This window comes from Chaetodon auriga, chromosome 1, assembly GCF_051107435.1.
Source record: "Chaetodon auriga isolate fChaAug3 chromosome 1, fChaAug3.hap1, whole genome shotgun sequence".
Classification (NCBI taxonomy): domain Eukaryota; kingdom Metazoa; phylum Chordata; class Actinopteri; order Chaetodontiformes; family Chaetodontidae; genus Chaetodon; species Chaetodon auriga.
The window spans coordinates 1,952,597-1,975,199 of NC_135074.1; the positions used below are offsets into that span (position 1 = coordinate 1,952,597).

At 39.9% G+C, this 22,603-nt stretch overlaps 1 protein-coding gene across 2 annotated transcripts in view; it reads right to left on the minus strand.

Annotated features, from left to right (window-relative positions):
- Nucleotides 1-22,603, minus strand: part of ccdc102a (coiled-coil domain containing 102A) — an 81,020-nt gene that overhangs the window by 26,664 nt on the left and 31,753 nt on the right. For both annotated transcript variants that reach the window (XM_076725930.1, XM_076726021.1), the window contains exons 2-5: nucleotides 16,856-17,327; nucleotides 14,659-15,051; nucleotides 5,003-5,232; nucleotides 3,692-3,800 (exon numbers count right to left, since the gene is read on the minus strand). In XM_076725930.1, coding sequence (XP_076582045.1) covers nucleotides 3,692-3,800; nucleotides 5,003-5,232; nucleotides 14,659-15,051; nucleotides 16,856-17,221 — 1,098 coding nt within the window. In that variant the 5' untranslated portion in view covers nucleotides 17,222-17,327. The remainder of the gene's footprint in view (nucleotides 1-3,691; nucleotides 3,801-5,002; nucleotides 5,233-14,658; nucleotides 15,052-16,855; nucleotides 17,328-22,603) is intronic.

The window sequence follows — 22,603 nt, forward strand, 5'->3', positions numbered from 1 at the left end:
ACATCCCCATATTTGAACAAGATACTGTAATACTACAGACACATTACCTGGACCAACAGACACTGAATACCAACTAAAATGAAAGTACATGAAAAACACTCACAGTGACCAATATACTGATGTCTGATCTTAATGTTTGCAAGCCCTGCAAACATTAAGAAACCTCAGAAATCCTTAGTACTAATTCACTGCTGACCTTGATGAATTTCAAACATGATGTCTGCCAAATGACTGTAATTGTAATGATGTCTTTCATTTAAAATTTCCAATACGGACAACTATAATTGACAGACAACAATATTTGTTATTGACTATCCAGAAGCAGACATAGGACACAACATATCATACTCAAATAAACTCTGGCATCAACTGCTCAAGCTCAATAAAAACATACAAATGGGTATGGCAAGGGTAAAATCAATATTTTGCAGAAGCAAGACTGGGATGTCAAATCATTCCCATGTCTTCAATCAGATGATAAGATTCCTATTTGCATGAAACATTATTTTCAATATAGACTATAAAGATGATAGGAGATTTGCTGACGTGTCCAGCTTTCAGCTGGCAACCTTTGAGGAATGCCATACCCCTTGCACTCTGCCTCTTTACATTGTCAAACAAAAAACTAGAATGAATCTTTAATTATCAAAACCCATTCTCTGCACCATACTACAACTACAGAGTTGAGTTTCAGCTTCCTTGTGCAGCACATATACATGGGTACTTCAATCATGACATGGTGCACACGCACGCACGCACACGCTTATTAGGCAGAAACCATAAAAATCGTGCTGACTTGTTTGTTACACGGTATAAAATGTAATTGTACAAGAAAATCAGCACATCCACCCACAGACTGTAGATGTCTTCACCAAATCCACATAAGATTGACTCCACAAGTTGAATGCAAAACCATGAATAGTGAAAACTACTCAGACCATGAGCCAATTCTATTATACTATTCCTACATACTATACTATTCTATTATTTCACATGTCTCACTGGTGTTTTTTATCTTCCTCCTTCACAGCTCAGAACTGGATTGCCTTACTGCAGGAACCTCCAAACAATTCCATAAAGTAATACAACTTAAACTCATCAATATAATTTAAAAGAAATACAACCAACTTAATGTTCTATGTCATCTTCATCTCTTTCCTAACAATCCAGCTACACTATCTTTTATCTGTTCTTAACCTTCACATTATCAATCATCATATTACGCTTATATGTATGTTGTTATGCACCAATTATATCATGAATTCTTTCAATATACATCTTTAAACATGTACTTTGATTAAAAGTTCACAGATATCAACCTGCTATAAGCCCGATACTGGACTCAATGATCCTCGGAGAACCACTGATAGCTGGAATCCGTTTTTCTGTGCTGTAGGATTCTTGGAACCCAGAGAAGTACAGCAAAAAGGCACCGGCATGCAGGCCTCTGTGTTTAATGAGTTGCCTCCTCACTGCCAACTACAGTTACAGTTTCAAGCTTCAAATCTGCTTACAAAACATATTCAAAATCCCTGACACCAGTAAAATCCATCCAAACCTGGATCAAAACTGAAATCAAGCTGTATCAAAGAAAACCATTTCTCTCCAACATTAAATGTTTTGCTGCCTCAAGCTCCACAAGTGGACTGAAATTACAAACAAATTTGACAAGTAAAATAGTATCTGGTTGGAGGTGTGTGGAAGGTTGAGCCATATACAGCACTTCTGGAAGTCAAGTCTCTGGAAGGGTACTTTTTTGCTGTTGTTTAGAAAACTGTTTAGTATGTCACCCTGGGGCTTGGATTCATACTTGTGTGTATGTTTAAATGATATCCTCCAAGTATCCACCCTAATACAAAAATTTGATTTGGCCTGACTGAGCTCTGCTCCTTTTCCTGACTGAGGCATTTAAAACAACTATATTTATTGATACAAATCTTGTGCAGTTTTAAGAGTTAAGAGTTAGCCATGACTTCAGAGTTAACCTTTGGCTTAATGCTTGCTGGAGTCATGACACTTATTTGTTGAGACTGAAGTGATATGTTGGTCACTGGCGGACACTTTGTGTCGCATCGTAACTTTCAAATGAAAGTCAGTGTTGAAATAATGACAAAGTCAAAGATAAAATCTGAACAGATTTATGCCAGACACTACTACAGTGGACTTAACTGCACTCTCCAAGGCCTGGTCTAATTGTTCATGGGTATTTTTTAAAACAGGGTTTTTCCTCCTTTGTTCTCAAAAAAGAAAGGAGCAAAAATCCTGCACAACTAAAGCCTCGTCAAGAGCATACCAAACCAACAGACAGTGATATAACCCCAATCCTAGAACAGAAGCCTGGAAAAAAGTTATTACTGCAACTGGAGGTCTGACCAGGTCATGTCCAGCAACATTGGCAGCAGGGTCTGTGTCATGGGAGTGTCAGATTATGTAGCAGTGACCTCCGTAGCAGATTCTGAGGCCTCCATTGCTCGATATAGTGGAAGAGTAACTGAACATTTATGTGTAAACATGTAAAATGTTCTGTTAGAAAGGTTAGCATCAGCACTATTTTCTATTGTACAAAATCACAGCATCTAAACAAAGGAGCTAATGGTGCACACTCTGTTGTCACAAGCCATAAACTCCTTTCCTGTCTACACGTCATCTGGGCAGACGTTTTTTATATGTTCACCCTGGAAGGAATTTCCCAAAAAGTCTGTTTTCAGTGACCTAAAAGTGCTTTTGTAAGTGGGCAAAATGCCAAAAAGGCCTAGAAAAAGCTATGTTTGAAGACAAATTAAAAATACCCATGTACTGCATGTGTGGACTAAGTACACTGTAAATTCAAGTGCATTTTTCCTAATTCCAGCTCTAACTGCATCAGTGCAACAACAGACTCTGGTCATGCTCACCAATCTACTGCAGAAATATTGTTTTCACTCACTAATAACTGTATTTTTAATAGCTCCTATTATGCCATCAATTGCTGTTAAGATACTGTCATTGGAATAGTGTTAAAAAAACAGGAAAATACAAGCAAACTACAATAATTCTACAAAAATTAGTGATTGAAAACATTACTTACTTACTGTTCTGTTGTTGCAATGATGGAATTAGCGCTGTGGAAATATACACATACTTACTGAAATACTGACAAATATACTTAAACAATACTGAGCATCTACAGCCATTCTAGCAGCTCTGTGAGGAGTAGTGAGGCACAGTAGTGCTTTCATTGTCAGCATCAATTCATCAAATTGTTGTAGAGATATTCCAGCCTGGGGCAAAGCAGTGGACTGGCCAACCAACACTGCCATCCATAGAGCAAAGCCACAAGTATGGCTAAACACCTGTCTCTTTTATATTAGCCTGTCTCTCATTATTTTTGAGGTATATAAAGGCCCAAGCCACAATTTGAGAATTCACCGTAGTCTGACTTCTATCTGAACTGAAAAATTAATTAAGCACTTAGTCCCAATACTAAAGCGCAATATCTTATATGAATTACCTGATTTGATCAAAACTACAAACTTATAGTGTTTATGGAACCAAAATCTCAATGGCCCCCTCTGCAAGACAGCAGGCAGAATATACTGTGCCATGCTACAACATTGATGTGATGTCTATCTGTGTTCAGCAAACAGGAGATCCACACAGACAAATTCTTTCTGACTGGCAGGGTGGTAGCCTGCCTCCAAGGATGTCTCACCTGTTTGAGGGCCTCCTGTTTGCTCTTGCTGAGCTCCTCATATTTAAGTTTCCACTGACTGAGTTCAGTCTCCAGCCTCTCAATGCTCTTACTCAGTGCAAGCTTGTCTCTGGGGAGGACACAAAGATACAAGACACATTAGTGGTTTTCAACACTCAATCATAATGCTCTAGTGCCCTCGTGGATTATTGAGTCAGCAAATATCTTGAAATGTGATTTCCTTTTTTTTTTTTACATTTTGCATTTCCACATTTTGGATTCCTGTGCAGTTTACAATGAAAAACGTCTTTCCCAGAAATCAGCATCAAATCAGCAGAGGTGGCCATCACATTGACTGGGTGTAGAATAAGCAGTAGTGGAGGAATGTCCTCTGCTATGGTTACAGCTCTTTTACACTGGCCTTTACAGTTTGACAGGTGTGCTACAACACTCTCACCAAGGTAACAAAGGAGTCAACATTATAGCTTAAAGAAACTGATGCCCTTATGTAGGGGGTGCAAAGCCACATGCAAGCACAGTAAAAGGCATCTCTATTCTGAGAGCAGAAAATGATAATTGGTTTGGGAAAAGGTAACCCAATTGGTTTACTGTTATATGAGTTTATTTATCAGCATAAATAATATTTGTTTTAACTAACAGTAGGAAAGAAGTATTCTGATTCTTTATGTACGTAAAAGTACAATACATTAGGTTTGGGGACTAAAGAAACGTATTTGAAAAGAATTAGAGGCAATCAAACTTGACAAATCTCCAAAAGAGCTACAGGTAACATTTGGATCCTCAGGAAGATTAACTGTTTGAGAAGCCAGCAACCTCACTCTACCTGCAGAAGAAAGACACAGATTAACATAAAGAGTAAATTAACCTTTATGTGTAAAACAGGTGGCGTGCCCCTTAAAACTAGTGTTGTTACCAAATGTAAAAGTAGTCATTATGCAGATTGGCCTCTTTCAGCGTTAAATTATTACAAAACTGAATTATTATTACTGATGGATTTAAGTAGCATTTAAATTTTGTAGTATATGCTGGAGGGGCTAATTTAACATACTGTTGGATAGTTTAGAAGAATCTATTGTATTTTATAAATTGAACACATTTTGTAGTTTAAAAATCAATGTCAGAAATATCTAGTGACAATACCTGTTATATAAATGTAGTGCGAGTAGAGGAGAAGTTACATCGAATGGAAGTTACAAGTTTATAAATAAGAAAAAAAAAGCAAAGGAGGACAAACTGAATTCTTGACCACTGCAACAGATACAAATATCTATGCTACAGCCCAGACAGTTTTGGATCTTCTGTCTCTCTTACTCTCTCTCTTTCAGCAGGACTTTCTGGGACTCATCCAGACGAAGCTGCAGGGCATTGAGTTTGCTGGAGTCTTCCTCCACCGAGCTGATGTCCTCCCACAGCTGCCTGCTGCGTTCCTGCCGGCTCAGACCAGAGGATGGACGTGAGCTTGCCAGGTTAACACCACTGCGACTTTCCCAGTCCTCTGGGTCGCCTTCTGGAGCTCTGGCACAAAGGACTGACTCCAACACCTCCAAGTCATAACAGAGAGAGAGAGAGAGAGAGAGGACAAAATGAGACAAGAATACGAGTATATATTATTGTCATATTGAGTTTAAATGTTGCCTAGAATGGCTTAAACACACCCACAGATAATACAGGGATAGCTAACACAGTATGTGGTATGGCAAAATTATATATGGTCTCAGAGTATATACAGTCAAAGATAGCGGCCACCTCTAGTTTTGCCTTAACATCCGGTCACACCAGAAATTGGCATGGAGTTCATCCACATAGTCTCATAAAAAAGGTAGTCCTTGACGCTTAATGATAGAGGGATTATTCCCAAGCCTAGTTTGTGAATTTCTGTAGCTGGAGATCTAACACAATGGAACATGACATCATAAGTCAGTCACAACCTTTCTGTTTTTTGTTTTCCTCTGTAATGTCTGGTGTTTCATTCTCAGGATTCCACATATAATTCCATTCAACAAAGAACTATTGAAAAAAGAAGGAAACTCTCCAAGCTCTCAGTGAGCAAGCTTGTCTTCTCAATAGCGGTAATTCCATTCAAAACATATTTATACCACATCACATCTCTGTCTGTAAACCGTGCCTCTTCTGTGTAACAGTTTACACTCTAACAGAACAAAAAACTGTTAAATGTAAATAGATGGTACACCACAGTAACAGGCTATAGTAGCTGCCTCCATTTTGAACAGCCCTGGAGATATTGTCGAAATAGTTTATTATTGTTTTTTTAATTGCCACATACACATAATAGCACACAGTATTTGTATTTAACCCATCCTAAGCATTAGGAGCAATGGCCACCACTGTGCGGTGCCTGGAGACCAACTCCAGATCTAAGCCAGTGCCTTGGTCAAGAACACTGGCAGAGCAACTAACCTAACAGCAACCCATGAGAAGGGATAAAGGCTTCCTTTCTGTTTCAGCCCCAGCAAATAAAGTATCAGTCACATTCCAAACTACCCACTTCTCTTGTGGGCCTCTTTCTCAACAATATTTCACTCTTCTGTCCTCACTGTTTCCCACTCCACCCTCTGTTACTCCCCTCCATGGCTGCAAATCAAACTGTTTGATCCAGAGGATCATCTAGGGTCTCTACAGCATGCTGTCAGAACCCTGAAACTCTTGGGCAGGTACTCATGCCCATTTTCATATCTCATTTTATTTAATGACCTTAACAGAAATTAAACACAGAATGTGGAGTGTTTCCTTCTGTCCACATAGTAAATCTGTCTGTTTTGGCACTGCAACAGTAAAAATCCCAAATGTTTCCCCACTCGATATCTTTCACAGCATCTGCCAGATGTAAAATGTGAAGTCTCTGTCTCTGCTTTTGGGAGTTCCTCCCAAATATCTTATTCTGTGACTGAGAGCTTTAAAGACATCTGTAGTCCAGTATAGCAGTACACTGTAACTTAACCTCATGAGAGAATTGTAATCAGTGGTTGTTGTTTAAAACAAAGCAGCATAGAGCTCCTTTGAGCAGCAGTGACAGGATGGTGACAGAAATGCACATCAGGCATTTGACATTGTGATGCATTTCCACATACAATGTGTTGATGAACTGACAGACCGAAGGACCACAGACCAACATTGTCATCCTCGAACAATGCAGCTAGCACAGCTAAAAATGTACATTATGTTAATGACTGAAAAAGAAACAAAAGTAAACAGCATGTCAAACTACAGTACAAGCAGCCAAGGTAACACTTTTTTGTGCTCCATTATTTTCCAGATAAGTGCAACATGTCAAACCAGCCCAGCATCACATCTCTTGCAGTACCTTATGCAAATCAGATGAATTGTGGCAAGGCACATCTATATCTGTTGTCTAATCAAATACAATCAATTTAAGTATAATTAATACAACATGTAAATTGTACTCATTTTACTGAAAACAAGTAGTAATATTATGGATAAGTAATGTTCTATATACCATAAATTCCAAAAATAAGCACAGAACTCGTAATTGGTTGGCCAAATTGGTTAAAGTTGGTTAAAATAAGTCACATATCATCTGGTGATAATTTCTACGAGCAAGGAATGAACATAGAGTAATAGAGGGCTGTAATTCACATCCCGAAATTTTCATTTGACAGCACTATTTTTTTTACTTATTCTACTGATTAAAAAAAAAAAAAAAAAACCTGCAGTGATTATAATGTAGAGGATGATCAGGGCTGATACTGTGAAATGTGATACTGAGCACACTCAGATCCATGGGATCCATCCAGGTATTATATTAACACACAAATCAGAGACCCATGGTAGTATATTAAAACCATATCTGACTTTCGAATTTGATAGATTCTGATTTGACTGAGTATAATTTGGTCTGACGCGGGTTCAGGTCAGGTCTCAGTTCCTCAAAACCAAGCAGACCGGAGAAGACCTCTGCTGTGGGGAACACTACATTGGTAAAACAGCAAGGACCCAGGCCAAGAGACCGAAAACATCAGCGGTCCGTGAACACCAGACCAGAACAACTCACAGCATCAACTGAAAAGAGGTCAGAGGTCACTGGCCACAAGTCAGTGAATGGTTGGAGGACTTTCATATCTGACCCCAGAGCTTTTTAACATGTTGAAAAGACAGAGACTGACTGTCATGATCAGACTGTTGTCGTAAAACATGCTAGACAGTTCAGACACACAAGTCACCATTAAATGTCAATAAGTGTCAGTGGGATATTCTACTAAAGTTTGGATTATTTTCAACTCTATGGTTTAGAATTAAAGTGTAAGAAAGCAGGATGAACACACATGCTCTTCCAATACACTGAGGTCAATCTACAAATGAGACTGTTTTTCCCAATTTCTGAGAAACTGACATTTAAGATACAACTCACTGACAAAGAACATGTGACATCATTTTTAAAATCTTAATATGCTTGAGCATTTGTATTATTATTTAAGGTTGAGGTGGAAAATGGAAAACAGAGTTGTGATGCTGCTGCTGTCATTACAGGTAATCCACAACAGAGGGACCCAGTGTGTCACAGATGTCAGCAAGACAAGCCATACTGTGCCACATGTTGAGTACTCAGTGTGTGTGATAACAGGAACAATGGAGGAAGACAAGAAATGAAGCTCTGCTATGAGTGAGTACCAATTAGCCGCCATTCCATGACCGCTGCTGCTGCAACCACTGACAGACATATTATCATGGTTTTATTGGAATGCTACAGCCTCACTGCGCATTTCTGTGTATGTGTGTGAGTGTGTGTTTCCATGGAAACTCTACCTGGAATTGCTGAAGGTCAAGTCTGATGGCCAACAGTGATTTTTATTCAACGCTGCTTTGACACAAGCACCTTCTGATGTTACAGCTCATGCACACATATGTGTGTGAGTGTGTGTGTGTGTGTGTGTGTGTGTGTGTGTGTGTGTGTGTGTGTGTGTGTGTTTGTTTTGGTGTGTGGGTGGTAAAAATAGAGGAACCCACCACTGACACACAGTGAGAGCCCAGTAGGATCCAGAGCAACTGGAAAACACAGGACATCAAAGTAGTGTGTGCACCAATCATATCAACTGCTCTCGACCAGCTGCGGGACGTTTTGTTAAATTTCTGTCATGTCCAAAATTTTGGTAGGCCGTTCTCACACTCTTGCAAAGTTGAAGCAGCGATGAGTCACTTCTCCAGGATCAGTGCCTTTTATTCTCTCTGCATGGGGCCCTTTGATGTTTCCTCATCCTATCACAACCAATACATACGAGGGAGACATTGTCAGGAAATGGCTGCTGATGTTCAGATGAATGGTAATATGTTTTGTTCTGATTTAGCTAGCTAGCTTGTTAGTTTGTTGGTGCTGCTGTCTAGTGTGTGTATGTGCTTCACACACCTCTGCTAGCAAACAAACTTCTACCTAACTTGGAGCATTCCAACAATTCTTTACTGATGATTGTCAATTGCCAGAATGGTCTCCAGTGGTTGAAGGGTCATTTTATTTTCTATTTTACTCGTACAATGTGGGTACTCAGGTCGTGGCTTGATGATGGGACTATACAGTGTGGGCACATAAACTGTGATCTTTGCTTTTACATCACAGGCGATTTCCATTTACATCTCAGGCTTGTGGGAAACACCGCAGGCCACTAAAAACCAAAATACTACATTAACCACAATATTACTTTGGTTTTTGAATAGATACACAACATACTGTTGAGCAAGTCGACATTGTAGGGCTGCACTTCCAGTAATTTAACCTCCAGAAGTTCCTGTTTCTGCTCTCTGTCTTTTCAGTATAAAATGGACTCCACTGAGCAATTCAGAGAAGCTGAAGGCTGAAATAATTATGACCATGATGGTACTTAATGCTAACATTCCATAAAAGCTCATGTGTGTCAGTATGAGTAAGACTGAGCAAAGCAGCAGGTCAGGTCTGTGTTTGCGATGAAGGTTTAGGTTTAGGATGGTCTTCCCACAATATGCTGACAGAGGAACAGTACTGCAGCATCACTGAACCCTCGATGATAAGCAAGCATGGTGAGAGAGAGAGAGAGAAAGAGAATGAGAGAGAGAGAGACAAAGAGAATGAGAAAGAAAATGAGAGAGAGCGAGTATGCATGTGCATGTACCCAGTTAGCCACACTGCTCCTGTCTCTTAAAAAGGGCAACCCTGCAACACACTTTTGGCAAGCAGTCTAACAGGGCTAGAGAGACAGCAGTCAGTCTGACCTTCATTCACTGAGGCTCAGGTCACATTGTCCATTTAGGAGCTCAGGATATGAGCTGATATCAAGGAGACAGTCACTCCATTTCACATCTACTATCATCAGACTGTCCTCAATGTGCACCCAGAGACCAACCAAGTCTCCTTCCATGTGCAAAAGAAATAAAAAAAAAAACAAGTTCAGTTTCTAACTGGTGTGAATAAAATAGCAAGTCAGCAGCATAGGACACAACGACAAAACATACAAACAAAAGAGTAAAAAGACAGCCGAACCTGTTATTCATAGGATCCGGAGGAGCAACATTTCTAATTAATCTGTCAATCATTTTTTAACAAATCCTTTTGTTTATAAAATCTCAAAAACATGCCCTTCATCTGTTCCCACACCAAAACATGACAACTTCAAATTGTGTGTTTTCTCCAACAAACTACCCATACCCCTAAACTGCATGTTAAAAAAAAAAAAAAAGAGCAAGTATTCGGCATTTTTGCTCAGATGAAGACTTAAACTATTCACATGATCCAACTGGTTTGACAGAAATAAATTTTTGTTGATCAACTACCTGATTAATCAACTTATTTATCAAGAAATAATTAAAGTAAATACATACTGATTAATAAAGAAACATTAGGTTTGATATACAAGGAGTTTTCACAACTCTGATTCCAAAAAAGGTTGTAGTGTGTAAAACATAAACAAAAAGAAGCAACAAGAAAAAAAATAATAAAAATAATCAGATCTAATCAGAAATAAAATAAAATAATCTGAATACATTAATGACAATACTGTTTATAAAAAACATCTGATATTTTAAGTCTTTCTCTGAAGTAAATTATTTAGATGATATCCACCTGATGCACTGCTCCACAAACTCAATACCCTCCACTTTCAAATGGCTGCCATTGCCATTATGACAGTTATAGTAATGGCATGCCATAGGGCTATGGTTTTAATGGAATGTTATGTTTTGTCAGTCTTTCAGATTGCTTTTAGTACACCAAGTGTAAAAACATTCACATGGACAGGTTAGGCGGTACACACCAAGAGTCAGAATTAATGAAATGCTCATTTCTATATACCTTCCTTGTCTTGAGATCTATGAATTCCTTCTGTTGTATAAAGTTGTATCAGTGATTACAAGTGATTTGCACGCAATTGAAAGTCCTACTGGATCTCTTAAGTCAGTGGCATCCCTTCCTAACTCAAAGATAACAGTGTGTCTGTCCTTTATGGAGGCGGAGGATATTCAAGGAGGGGTTTCTCCTTAGGATGTCACAATTAAACAGAATGATCTGCCTGATCTGCCAAACCTGTTTGCTGAAATGTGACAAAATGTATACCTGAAGTGCGTACTCTTTGTCTTTTCCTTTGATGTCAGCTCTTCCTATGATTACAAAGCAGATTTTACCAAGTATTATATTGTTCACCCACTGATAAGGCTTAATTGTCGTAGGAGGTGGTGACATCCTATAGTCCTGTCTTAGTCAGAGCTAGGAGTCTAATCTTTTTATGATATTATTTAAGTGATCTGTCAAAAGAAAATTAAGCCATATTTTGAGGCTGTGTATGAAAATCAGAATCCAGGTGGCACATCCTCCTCAGCCTTTGAAATTGGCCAAATATGATATTATTTTTGAGGTGGTGGGGATGAAAGGAGCCATAGTGCAATTGTGAACAACTCATGTGCAAATAAAAGCAAGCGTTTTCACAGTTAAAAGTAACACTCATACTGGTTGTATGCATGCGTACCAGCGACCATTTTTTTGCCACAGCCTTCCACATTGGCATCTCTGTTGTCCAGCAACACTGGCCTCATGCAAATAAATGAGGGCTGCATTTTTTCACTTGGGGCTAAAATTGGTCTGAACGTGAAAGCAGAGTCTACAGCCGTGCTAGCAGCTCTCAGAGGCTGTACTTAGGCACTGTGCTATTTGGACTTAAGGCAAGGCAAGGCAAGGCAAATTTATTTGTATAGCACAATTCATACACCAGGCAATTCAAAGTGCTTTACAGAAGCATAAAAATACATTAAAATCATACATTTCAAAGAAAGAAAGAAAGAAAGAGATTAGAAGAGAATAGAAAAATAAAAATAAAATACAATTAAAGGAAGCCAGTAAAAGACAATAATTTAGTGTTTAAGACAATAATCTAGCATTTAAAATGATTACTTTAAGTAAAAGCTGTAGCGAATAATAATGTTTTCAACTCTGATTTAAATGAGCTGACAGTTGGTGCAGACCTCAGGTGTGCAGGGAGAGTGTTCCACAGGTGAGGAGCATAATAACTGAAAGCTCCTTCACTTTGTTTGGTTCTCATTCTGGGAACACACAATAGACCTGTCCCTGATGACCTGAGAGGTCTGGATACTTCATATGGAGTTAATAAATCTACAAGATATTTCGGTCCTAGACCATTTAATGCTTTGTAGACCAACAGTAAGATTTTGAAGTCTATTCTTTGATTCACAGGAAGCCAATGTAGTGATCTGAGGACTGGTGTAATATGGTCCATTTTTCTGGTGTTTGTAAGGACTCGTGCAGCAGCATTTTGAATCAGCTGTAGTTGCCTAATTGATTTTTTGTTTAGGCCAGTAAAGACTCCATTGCAATAGTCCAACCTACTGAAAATAAATGCATGAACCAGTTTTTCCATGTCTTCTTTGGACAGACATCCCTTAATTCTGGTTATATTTTTCAGGTGATAGTAGGCTGATTTGGTAATGAGCTTTAACTGGCTGTTCAAATTCAGGTCAGAATCAATAATTACACCAAGATTTCTGGCTTTATCTGTTGTTGTCAGTGACATGGAATTAAGGTGAGCACTGATCTTTGACCTTTCATTTTTGGGGCCAAATACAATCACTTCTGTCTTATCTGCATTAAGCTGAAGAAAATTCTGGCACATCCACTCATTGATTTGATGAATACAGTCACTCAGTGAAAATAAGGGACTGTAGTCATGTGATGACACAGAAATATAAAGTTGTGTATCATCTGCATAAGTATGATAAGAAATATTATGTTGCTCCATGATCTGAGCTAGGGGCAACATGTAGATATTGAAAAGAAGTGGTCCGAGAATGGACCCTTGTGGCACCCCACACATCATCTTTTGTCGTTCAGACACATGCTCACCAATTGACACAAAGTAGTCTCTATCTTGTAAGTAAGACTTGAACCAGTGTAGCACAGTGCCAGTAAGTCCCACCCACTTTTCCAGTCTGTCAAGAAGTATGTCATGATCAACTGTATCAAAGGCAGCACTGAGATCTAATAATACTAAGACTGAGGCTTTGGAAGCATCATTATTCAGATGTATGTCATTTAAAACTTTGATAAGTACAGTCTCAGTGCTGTGGTGTGGACGAAATCCAGACTGAAATGCATTAAAAAGATTGTTCTGCATCATGAAAGCATGCATTTGTTGAAAAACAACCCTTTCAATAATTTTTCCTAGAAAGGGAAGATTTGATATTGGCCTGTAGTTACTTATCGCTGAAGCATCCAGATTAGTCTTTTTTAGGAGAGGTTTTATTACTGCAGTTTTCAAGGCCTGGGGAAAGTGACCAGACTGAAGAGAATTATTTATTATCTGCAACACATCTGGAGCTATGCAATTAAAGATATTTTTAAAAAAGTTTGTTGGCAGAGTATCAAGGCAGCATGTTGTAGATTTTAACTGTGATACAGTTTCTGCCAGCCTTGTATGATCTAGAAGGTTAAAATGTGCTAGATTAACTGTAGAACAAGAAGGCACAGATGGACTTATCATTTTGCCCGAGCTGGAGCTGCACACTGTTTGTCTTATCCTTGAAATTTTATCTGTAAAAAAGGCTGCAAATTCATTGCATGACTTGTTGGATAGCAGCTCAGGAGGGACTGATGCTGTGGGGTTTGTCAGTCTATCCACAACAGAAAACAAAGTGCGGGCATTATTACAGTTTCTGTTGATAATCTCTGAGAAGAATGCTTGCCTTGCCTTCTTTAGTTCATGGTTATAGGTGTGGAGACTGTTTTTGTAAATCTCATAATGAACCTGGAGTTTAGTTTTTCGCCACCTGCGCTCTGCCTGTCTGCAGACTCTTTTCTGGACTTTGACCAGTGTGGTGTTTCTCCATGGTGTCTTTTTCCTTCCTGATAAAACTTTTTAAATGCAAAGGTCAACATTCTAACATGTTCACGATGACATTGTTTGCTTGCTGTTTTTTGGCGTGTTCAGCATCTTAGTTTAGCATGTCAGAATAGGTTAACATTTCCTTAATAGCACTAAATACATTCTGAGGGGGACATGAATGTGTGTACTAAATTTCATGGCTATAACAATGAGCCGTGGCTACGTGTGATTTTAGACCCACGGTAAAGCCACAACTGTCAACCTCATGGTGGTGCCAGGGCAGGAGCTCTCAAAAGAAGGATTCAAATTTCATGGCAATCCATCCAAAAGTCGAGGTATTTAATTCTGGACCAACAGAAAGAGTAGTATTGCCATCCCTGGCGCCACGGTGTCAGTGTGGCTAAAAGCCACAGGGTACCTTTCACATAAGCAATAATATATAAAGCAATATTTGTAATATAACATGTAAAGCAAAATATCAGTTAGACTCCATTGACATCATTTTACAGTGTGACATCTACAGATGTTTCTGTTCTCAGGTCTGCATAGCCAATAACATTTAATCTTAATTACAACCGCTTATCAAATGCAAAATATAAATATATTGCAATCTAAAGTATATGTAGAGTGCAGACTCACCTTTTTTTGACCTGTCTTTTGTCTGTCCAAGTCCACGTCCCTCACTGGTTCTGGCTCCAGAGACCCCAGTGGTCCCTCCCCGACTCTGTCTAGCTTGCCGTCAGTGTGGACCTGAGAGGAGGAGGATGAGGCAGGGGAGGAGGGAGGGATGGATGGAGAGGAGGAAGAGGAGGAGGAGGCACCACGAGGGTGTGCAGGAGAAGAAGATGGAGAAGTTGCAGATGGAGGACGGGCCGTGTGGTTGCTGCGGAGCGTCTCCTGCCGTAGAGTCTCATTCTCTGAGGCCAATTCCTGCCGCTCCCGTCTAACACTGGTCAGCTCCTTGGTGAGGGTATCCAGCCGCTGCCTCAGCTGACGAACCTCATCACGTGCACGGTTACGCTCCGCACGCACCTGGGACAAATAAAGGCAAAACAAGATAATCTTATCCTCTCCAAGCCTATTGGATTCGACATAAATAGACATAAATCTTTTAAGAAAAATGGTTCAGCCAGTTCCTGAAACAGCTGATCACTGTAGTTTTATCAAACATTACTCAAACAGGAGGAAATAAGAAAATTTGTTGGGGACTATTTTTAGCGGTGGATTAATCCATATTTGGTGCTATGGTGTGTATCTGTGGTAGCAGAACGGTCTATGTGGGCTTGAATCAAAATAAACTGTACTGTGTGTGTAAACATATACAGCGGGGAAAATAAGTATTGAACGCGTCTAATGGGACTGGACTTTTCAAAACTATCACGCACACGTGTCCATTTTCAGAAAACTTTTCGTTTACACTAACCCATGTATGTATGCCATTGACGCTGGTGGTGACGCGGACTGGCTGTTCAGGTTTCGGGGGGGGGGGGGGGGGGGTTCTGGCGTATAATGTGACATCAGCTACCTAAAACTCTGTTTTTCTCCATTTTTCTCAGTTTACACGCAAATGTGCAACCAGTGTTTTCCAAAATCTCCACTCTGACCGGAGCTTTTGGAATGAATTGTTTTCACAGGCGAATTCTCCGTTTGTGTGTAAACGAAGGGTACAAACGAAGGCAAATGTCTCAGTTTTTGCAAAATAACCGTGTACGTGTAAACGGGGCCTCAGTCGTTCAAAGGCAAGATGGAGTGAGGTTCACCACTTTGTGAACATATGATTGTATAAAGGACATTAATGGGCTGAGGAACACTTTATAAGACTGTTGTCAGTAATCACAGTTTGTTTACAAATGATTGTATTGGGTTTTAACAAAAAAACCTTACAAGGCATCCCAACTTTTGTGGAACTGGTGTTTGTAGGAAGTAGTTAATGTGGCAGCTGAGGCTGACTGACTGGCTCATATGCAAAATAGTATGTCTCCCAGCATAATAGTTTTTTTTTTGACCAAATAACACAGATTTTGCCAGAGCGTTCAACCTCCTTCATCAGCAGATGAAGTTTGCACAGTTTTGAGCAACATGGTGGGATGGGGTTGAAAGTTACAGAAAATCCTAGTAAACTGATTTTAAAAAAGGATTATTTTGTGACTGGTGTCCATTGTGTCATCCTCAACTCATTCAAAATACTATATAAGTTACTCAGGATACAACAGATTTGCTTTATTTCAACCAGGGCTGTTGAAATAACATGTTAATTTCAATTAACTAATTATAGATTGTAGCTGTCCACAGCAGCTTTGTAAACATGGTGGAAGTAAATGGGAAAGCATTGCTTAGCCCAGTGAATGGAAATTTACTAACGGCCAGATGGAACCATTGATAGGAGCAGCACTCTGTGCAATATCTGCAGTAAGGAATTTTCATACCATCGGAGTCCTAGCACAGCCCCTGATGCTACTGTGAGCAACCAGTCACCCTTTTTAATCCTTGTTTTAATCTTGTTTTTCAGTTTGTTTTTAGCGGTTCATTTTCATTAACTGAGTACTGAATATTAGGTAATTTGTGTTGCATTTTAATGTCAAATTAGTTAACCTTGTGGAAGACTTAAAGGATTTGCTGACTGATAATCTGAAGTAGTCACTTCACAGCTGTGCCCATTAACCGAGTTATGATATCTGAAGTAAAATTCATTCTGTCCATTTTAACTGTAAGTGTGTGCACGATGAAGATGAAATGGATATGCATGAATCAGATCTTGACGCATTACTACAGTGATAAAATAAAATGGATTTTCAGTATATATTTTCTCTCCTGGCTTCAGTAACTGGCATCCCACCTTGCTCCACTTCTCTCTCCAGTTGGCGGTGCAGTCCGACCACCACCTCATGGTCTTCTCCATCTGGGCAGCTCTGGCACGAGCCTCCTCCAGCTCCCTGAGCCTCAGCTCCTCCCTGCTCTCCCAATCGGCCCCAGCGGCTCCATCGCTCATGGTCCCTAGGGACCCCAGCCCTAGGCCTCCCAGCCCAGGTGAAAGCAGCAGCGGAGGGCTAGAGCTGGGGGTTCCGCCAGTAGGGCTGGGGGTGTGGGTGAGGCTGTCTGGGGAGCGGATCCCCCTGTCTGGCCCCAGACCCAGGCTGCACAGCAGGCCACCTCCTGCTGACTTACTGCCTTCGGACAGGTGGGGACTGGGAGTGTGGTTCATGATGGAGGCAGTGGTGTGGATGAGGATGGTCAGGAGGATGAAGGGGGTCGGGGACTGTGCGCAGTGAGATTCAGGAGAGCATCATCCTCATCAGTCAGTGATTAACCTGCATACAGAAACACAGCAACCAAAACAAATGGAATTCAGCTTTAAGGGAAAAATAAAACTTGGCATGTACATCTGTTACCCTCGTGCTGTGAAAATAAATTTGCCATATTTGAGGATAAAACAATTCAAGGCTGATCAAAAAAAGTAAATAATTTTACTTCAGACCACAACCCAAGGAAATCATTAACAGACACACTGTGCTGCCTTTGGGGAGGAAAAGCACTCATTTGGTTTCCAAACCTAATAAATCCAAAGATAGACCGGACAACTGGTACACATGACTGAGACTGAAACTACTTCCACTGCTTAATGAGAAGCAGCTCTATGTAAAACAAAGCCCAAATGGCCATGAGAACAGAGACAGGCATGAATCAGAAAGTGAAAAACTTGACGAACACAAGCACACATGTACACGCACATTGTATCCAACGTATGCCTATTAACTCTCACTGGAAATTTAACAGCAATTATTCCAACTAGTGTCCAAGGAGAAAAAGCGTAATCAGACACTTAGTGTACACCTGATGCCCTCATGTGATGACATAATGACACCATGCAGACTTTGTGTTGCTATGCTCCAACTGAAATCCAGTGAGAACATGAATTCTTACATGTTCTAAAAAAAAGAGGAGAGAGAGAAATTATCAATATTTGGATGAAACAGTGGACGAAGGAATGATTGCTAACTGTGCAGAGACAACTGGAGGTGAGTGAACTTCACCAGACTGGGGTGAACTGAGTGCTATGAATTGGAACATGTTAATAGATGTCTTGCAGACAAACACAACTATATCATCATTCCAATCAACAACTACATGCCCTTTGATTTTTATACCATCAACTTTTGCCTCAAATGAGCATGCATGTGTTTTGAATAGGGGATTCTATTGTATACAGCTGCCATATTCAACATTTTTAGCATAATGATACATACTGTATATGTAATATAAAATGGTCGCTCACAATGACAAACCCACTGAGAAACTTAGCAGTTCTGCACTGTGGAGCATTGTAGAAACTTTCAGCTTATTCTCACGCTTTTGGCTTTTGTGGTCCACAAATTTACTGTCTCACAGCATTTTGGGCCACAGCTGGCAGTTGTTTTCAATAAGAAAGCTTTAGCATTCCACCGTATATTACCTGCTCAGCACCAGTGTGCGAACTATGCCACGGCTTTCAGGGGAGCTCTTTTTTCTGTCCGGGGAGGGGGGATGTTAACTTAAGTGAGAATTTGATATTGCGCCGCCACGCTTCGATGGTGATTGCAAGAATAGCATGCACACCGGTATTTTTATTAGAGTCAATCAACCTCACTCACTCTGATTCACTCTAATCATATATCAATAATAGCCTAATTAAATGCATGATCGATGACAATACAGCAATATAGAAATGCATGGCAAAAAAAGTATAAGAAGAGATTAATTTTTGTTAATTAATTTGAGTAATCTTATTTTTATGATTAACTTTGATGTAATTTGTTTATTATTCTAAATTTTATGTTGACCCATATTCTTTTCACTTTTGTTAGAGGTCAGCGGAGTGATACATCTCACCTGAGGGATGATCTCTGAGTTGTAGCGGTGCATTGTTGGTCTGAAGAAGTTGTTTGTGTCCGAGATTAAAAAGACAGATGTTCCGACATAGAGGCTGTCTCCGTGCTATTTCTTAACCATGACCCGAAAGGGAGTCATTTAAGTAATAGCTGGCAAAATCACAAAAGTTACCAGCATTACAATAGCATATTGCCAATATTTCAAAGACCCCCTAAAATTTCATAAATCATGTTTTCAGGGGAGCTCATGTCTCACTTAGAGGAGCCAAGCTCCCCCTGGCTCCCCTGTAGTTTGCACCCTGCTCAGCACCAAACAGCAGAAACAGTTAGTTAGCTGGTTAACATACTGGGACATTTAGCAAATGAAAGATAAGGTTGCTCTGTGTCTGCTAGATGTGTAAGAGGGCATTAAGCATGATAACTTTATTATGTGATAATGTGTCAGAAGTTATGATTACAGGTTGTTGTCCTATCCCTGAGTGGAACAAAATCTATTAATGCAGCTTTAAGCAGCATACATACAAAAGAAAACTTAATGTATCTCTTTGTGTAGTATACAGCCAAATGTTTTTGGTTGACATTTTCCAGTGAGAAGTTCACAATGACTGGGGTCACACCATCTCTAAATGAGCTCCAAATCCACATCACCATCTCCGACATCAATTCCTTGTCCTCTACCTTCAGTATTGGCCTCCTTTCTTGAACAAAACATTTATGTACAACACATTGAATTAAATATATTATATGCTATCTTTTCTCATATTTGATCTTTTATGTTCCTATTTCCCACTAATGAGTAGATTCATCATCTTTTCATTCACATATTTCTTTTTATTCTTTCTAGTGTTCCAATAATCATTTGCAATATGCAGATGTAGTTTCTGTTTGTACTTTTCTTTGGTGAATCATAATAAAACCAATTTGTGCTGACATGACCAAATTTTGATATGTGGACAAACTTTGATCTTAAATCCACAGTCAGTGCCAGGTTTGGGTTGAGAAATCCTGGAGGAAAATACAGTCTCTGGCTGTGGTGAACTTGGCTTCAATCTCTCTATCAAGAAAAGCACTGCTACTTCCCTCCCCCTCCTACCTCCTCTTTCCCCTCCAGAGGAGGTGGAGGAAGTTCTGGAGGAGACCTGGAGCTGTGGGAACAACTCCTAAAGAAAAGGAAAGGAAAGGACGCAAATTTAGCATTAGCAACTGGAGTCTCAGTAGAGGTAAAAACCATTAAAAAATGTTGCCTTGCTGTTAGTGTGAACAAGGGAGTTAGCAATGTAGTAAAATAGGAGGATGGCCTGAGTGCACTGTTACTATCTCGGTTTGGTTTCTTTAGTAAGGGCTGTTCTGAAAGCATATGGGCAGATGCCTATTTGCAGAGATGCATTTCTAACCTTTAGGACATGACATGTTACACTGTGAACACTTTGTACTTTAAAAATGCTGTAGATACAAGGCCAACACATAACATGGAGGGGTTGAGAGACTCAGTGGTTTTGGGGCTATTTCTTTCAGTTTGGCCAGCCTTGGTGTGATTAGTTTCCTTGGACAAGATACTGAACCCCTGATGCTGTGGCATCGGTGTGTGTGTGTGTGTGTGTGTGTGTGTGTGTGTGTGTGTGTGTGTGTGTGTGTGTTTGTATGTATGTGAGAATGACTAAAACATCATAATGAGCAGGTGGTCAAACCACCAGCTACCATTGTATGAATGTGCGTGTCAGTGGGTGAATGCAGACTCATGTTCAACTAGAAAGTGCTTTATAAATAGTAGTAGAAATAATAGTACATTTACCATTAGTACGACAATAGCTTTTCTGGCTGCTCTCAGAATTCTGTGACCTACAGTAGCCAACCACATTTGCTGATAGCACCAGTACCTACAGAAAAGGACAGGAGCTGCCACATTGGAATTTACAGGAAACCCCCACCCACTGACCAAAACTTACTTTTTGACTCTCACCATCAACTGGAGTGTAAGTTAGGAGTTGTCAGAACACTGCAACACCAAGCTGACAGCGTACCAACAAATGCCAATGCCCAAGAGAACATCTGAGGGATACACTTAAAGCTTGTGGATTCTGTAACTGAACCTTTATAAACCATAGCCATTAGATCTAGGAAGAATGAGGAGCAGAATTAACACAATAACACTGTCTTTCCATATGTGTCTGTAGTATCTGAGAAACTCGGCTGCATCCCTGTGTTTTTTCAAACCCAGCAACAAGGCAAGAACTGTTCTAACTGAAAGACAGTGCACTCAAACACAAGAAAAGCAATCTATTGTATGCAGTCCAATGCAGTGAGGACAGCACAGACGGACTTTTATATATGCGAGAAACTAATCAATTATTCAACAAACACATGGCTTAACATAGGAGGGCCAACTGCTCTGGTCAAGACAGCATTTTACCAACACCTAAAAGATATGGGACAATCATTAAAGGACAACAATGTATATATTTTGGACAGGAAGGACAGATGGTTTGAAAAAGGAATGAAGAGGGCTATTTATGTAAAAATAGAGAAAACATCCCTCAAGGATGGAGGAGGAGGTCAATGACATCTCTTATTCCCCACCTACACAGCTGTCCTTTCAACCCTTACCAGGAGATTTAACTGCTTTTCACCGTTCAGTCTCATGTGACATCTTTAATGACTGTCATTCACACAGCAAGGCACGCCCAAGTGGTTTCAACAACCATGATAACAATCCCACTGAGGTGAAATATCTGGGACTCCCTACCAGCCTGTTAAGATTGAAGAAATGATGAAAGATAATCTTCACAGACACCGGTAACTACAGTTGTCAGCAAATTAGAGTTAGTCATTTGGCAGATGCTTCATTCAAAGCTACATACATATGAATTCACACACCGATACTTTGGCATGTGGACTGCCGAGGCCAGCGATCGAACCACCGACCTTGATTGGTGGACGACTGCTCTACCTTCTCCTGACTGGTGGACGACCAATCTACCTCCTGATTTACAGCCGGCCCAAATAAGCCAAGACTGAAATCTTTGGGACTGGCACTTTAAAATGCTAATGCTGTTGTGTGCCCTTTTCAAAAAGATTTTATCAAGTTCGAATTATAGCTTCAGCCTTGGTCTTCTGGGGCTTAAGAGTAAATGTCAAGGTCATAATTGGAGCATGTCATGGGAACCAACTGCTACAAAGATGTAAAATGAACATTAACCATTACCAAGTTTATCACCACGCTAAAGCATTGAATACAGGTTTTGGGGAAGTATATAGTTTGGGACAAAAACATATATGGACATATATGGATGCTGGTAACTGCGCATGAATAAAAGGTCCACTTTCAGACCAATAATTCCACTATTTGAAAAAAAACACTGCCTACTAATTAATTTGTGAGACTGCTGTGCTGGTACAGCAGGGGTCACAAAGGCACCTGGCAAAAAAAGGTTGAAGCTGGCTTAACTGTGTTTACTGAAAAGCAATGTAACATCACGCAGCAAGACACTATGTTGTCCGACCAAACACATGCAAGCACGCACAGTCGTGTTCTACAATCTGTAGCAACAACCTGAAAATCACAAACATGTATCTGACACATTTCTGTAGCCTACTTACTACTAAGCCTTGTTTTGCACAGGCTGTGGTACAAGGACTGTGTGGGAAAGAGGTCTCTGCTACAGAGATATATTTTGACACAGGCCTGATTGTAAACTCCATATTTTAAGACCTTCTTAAAA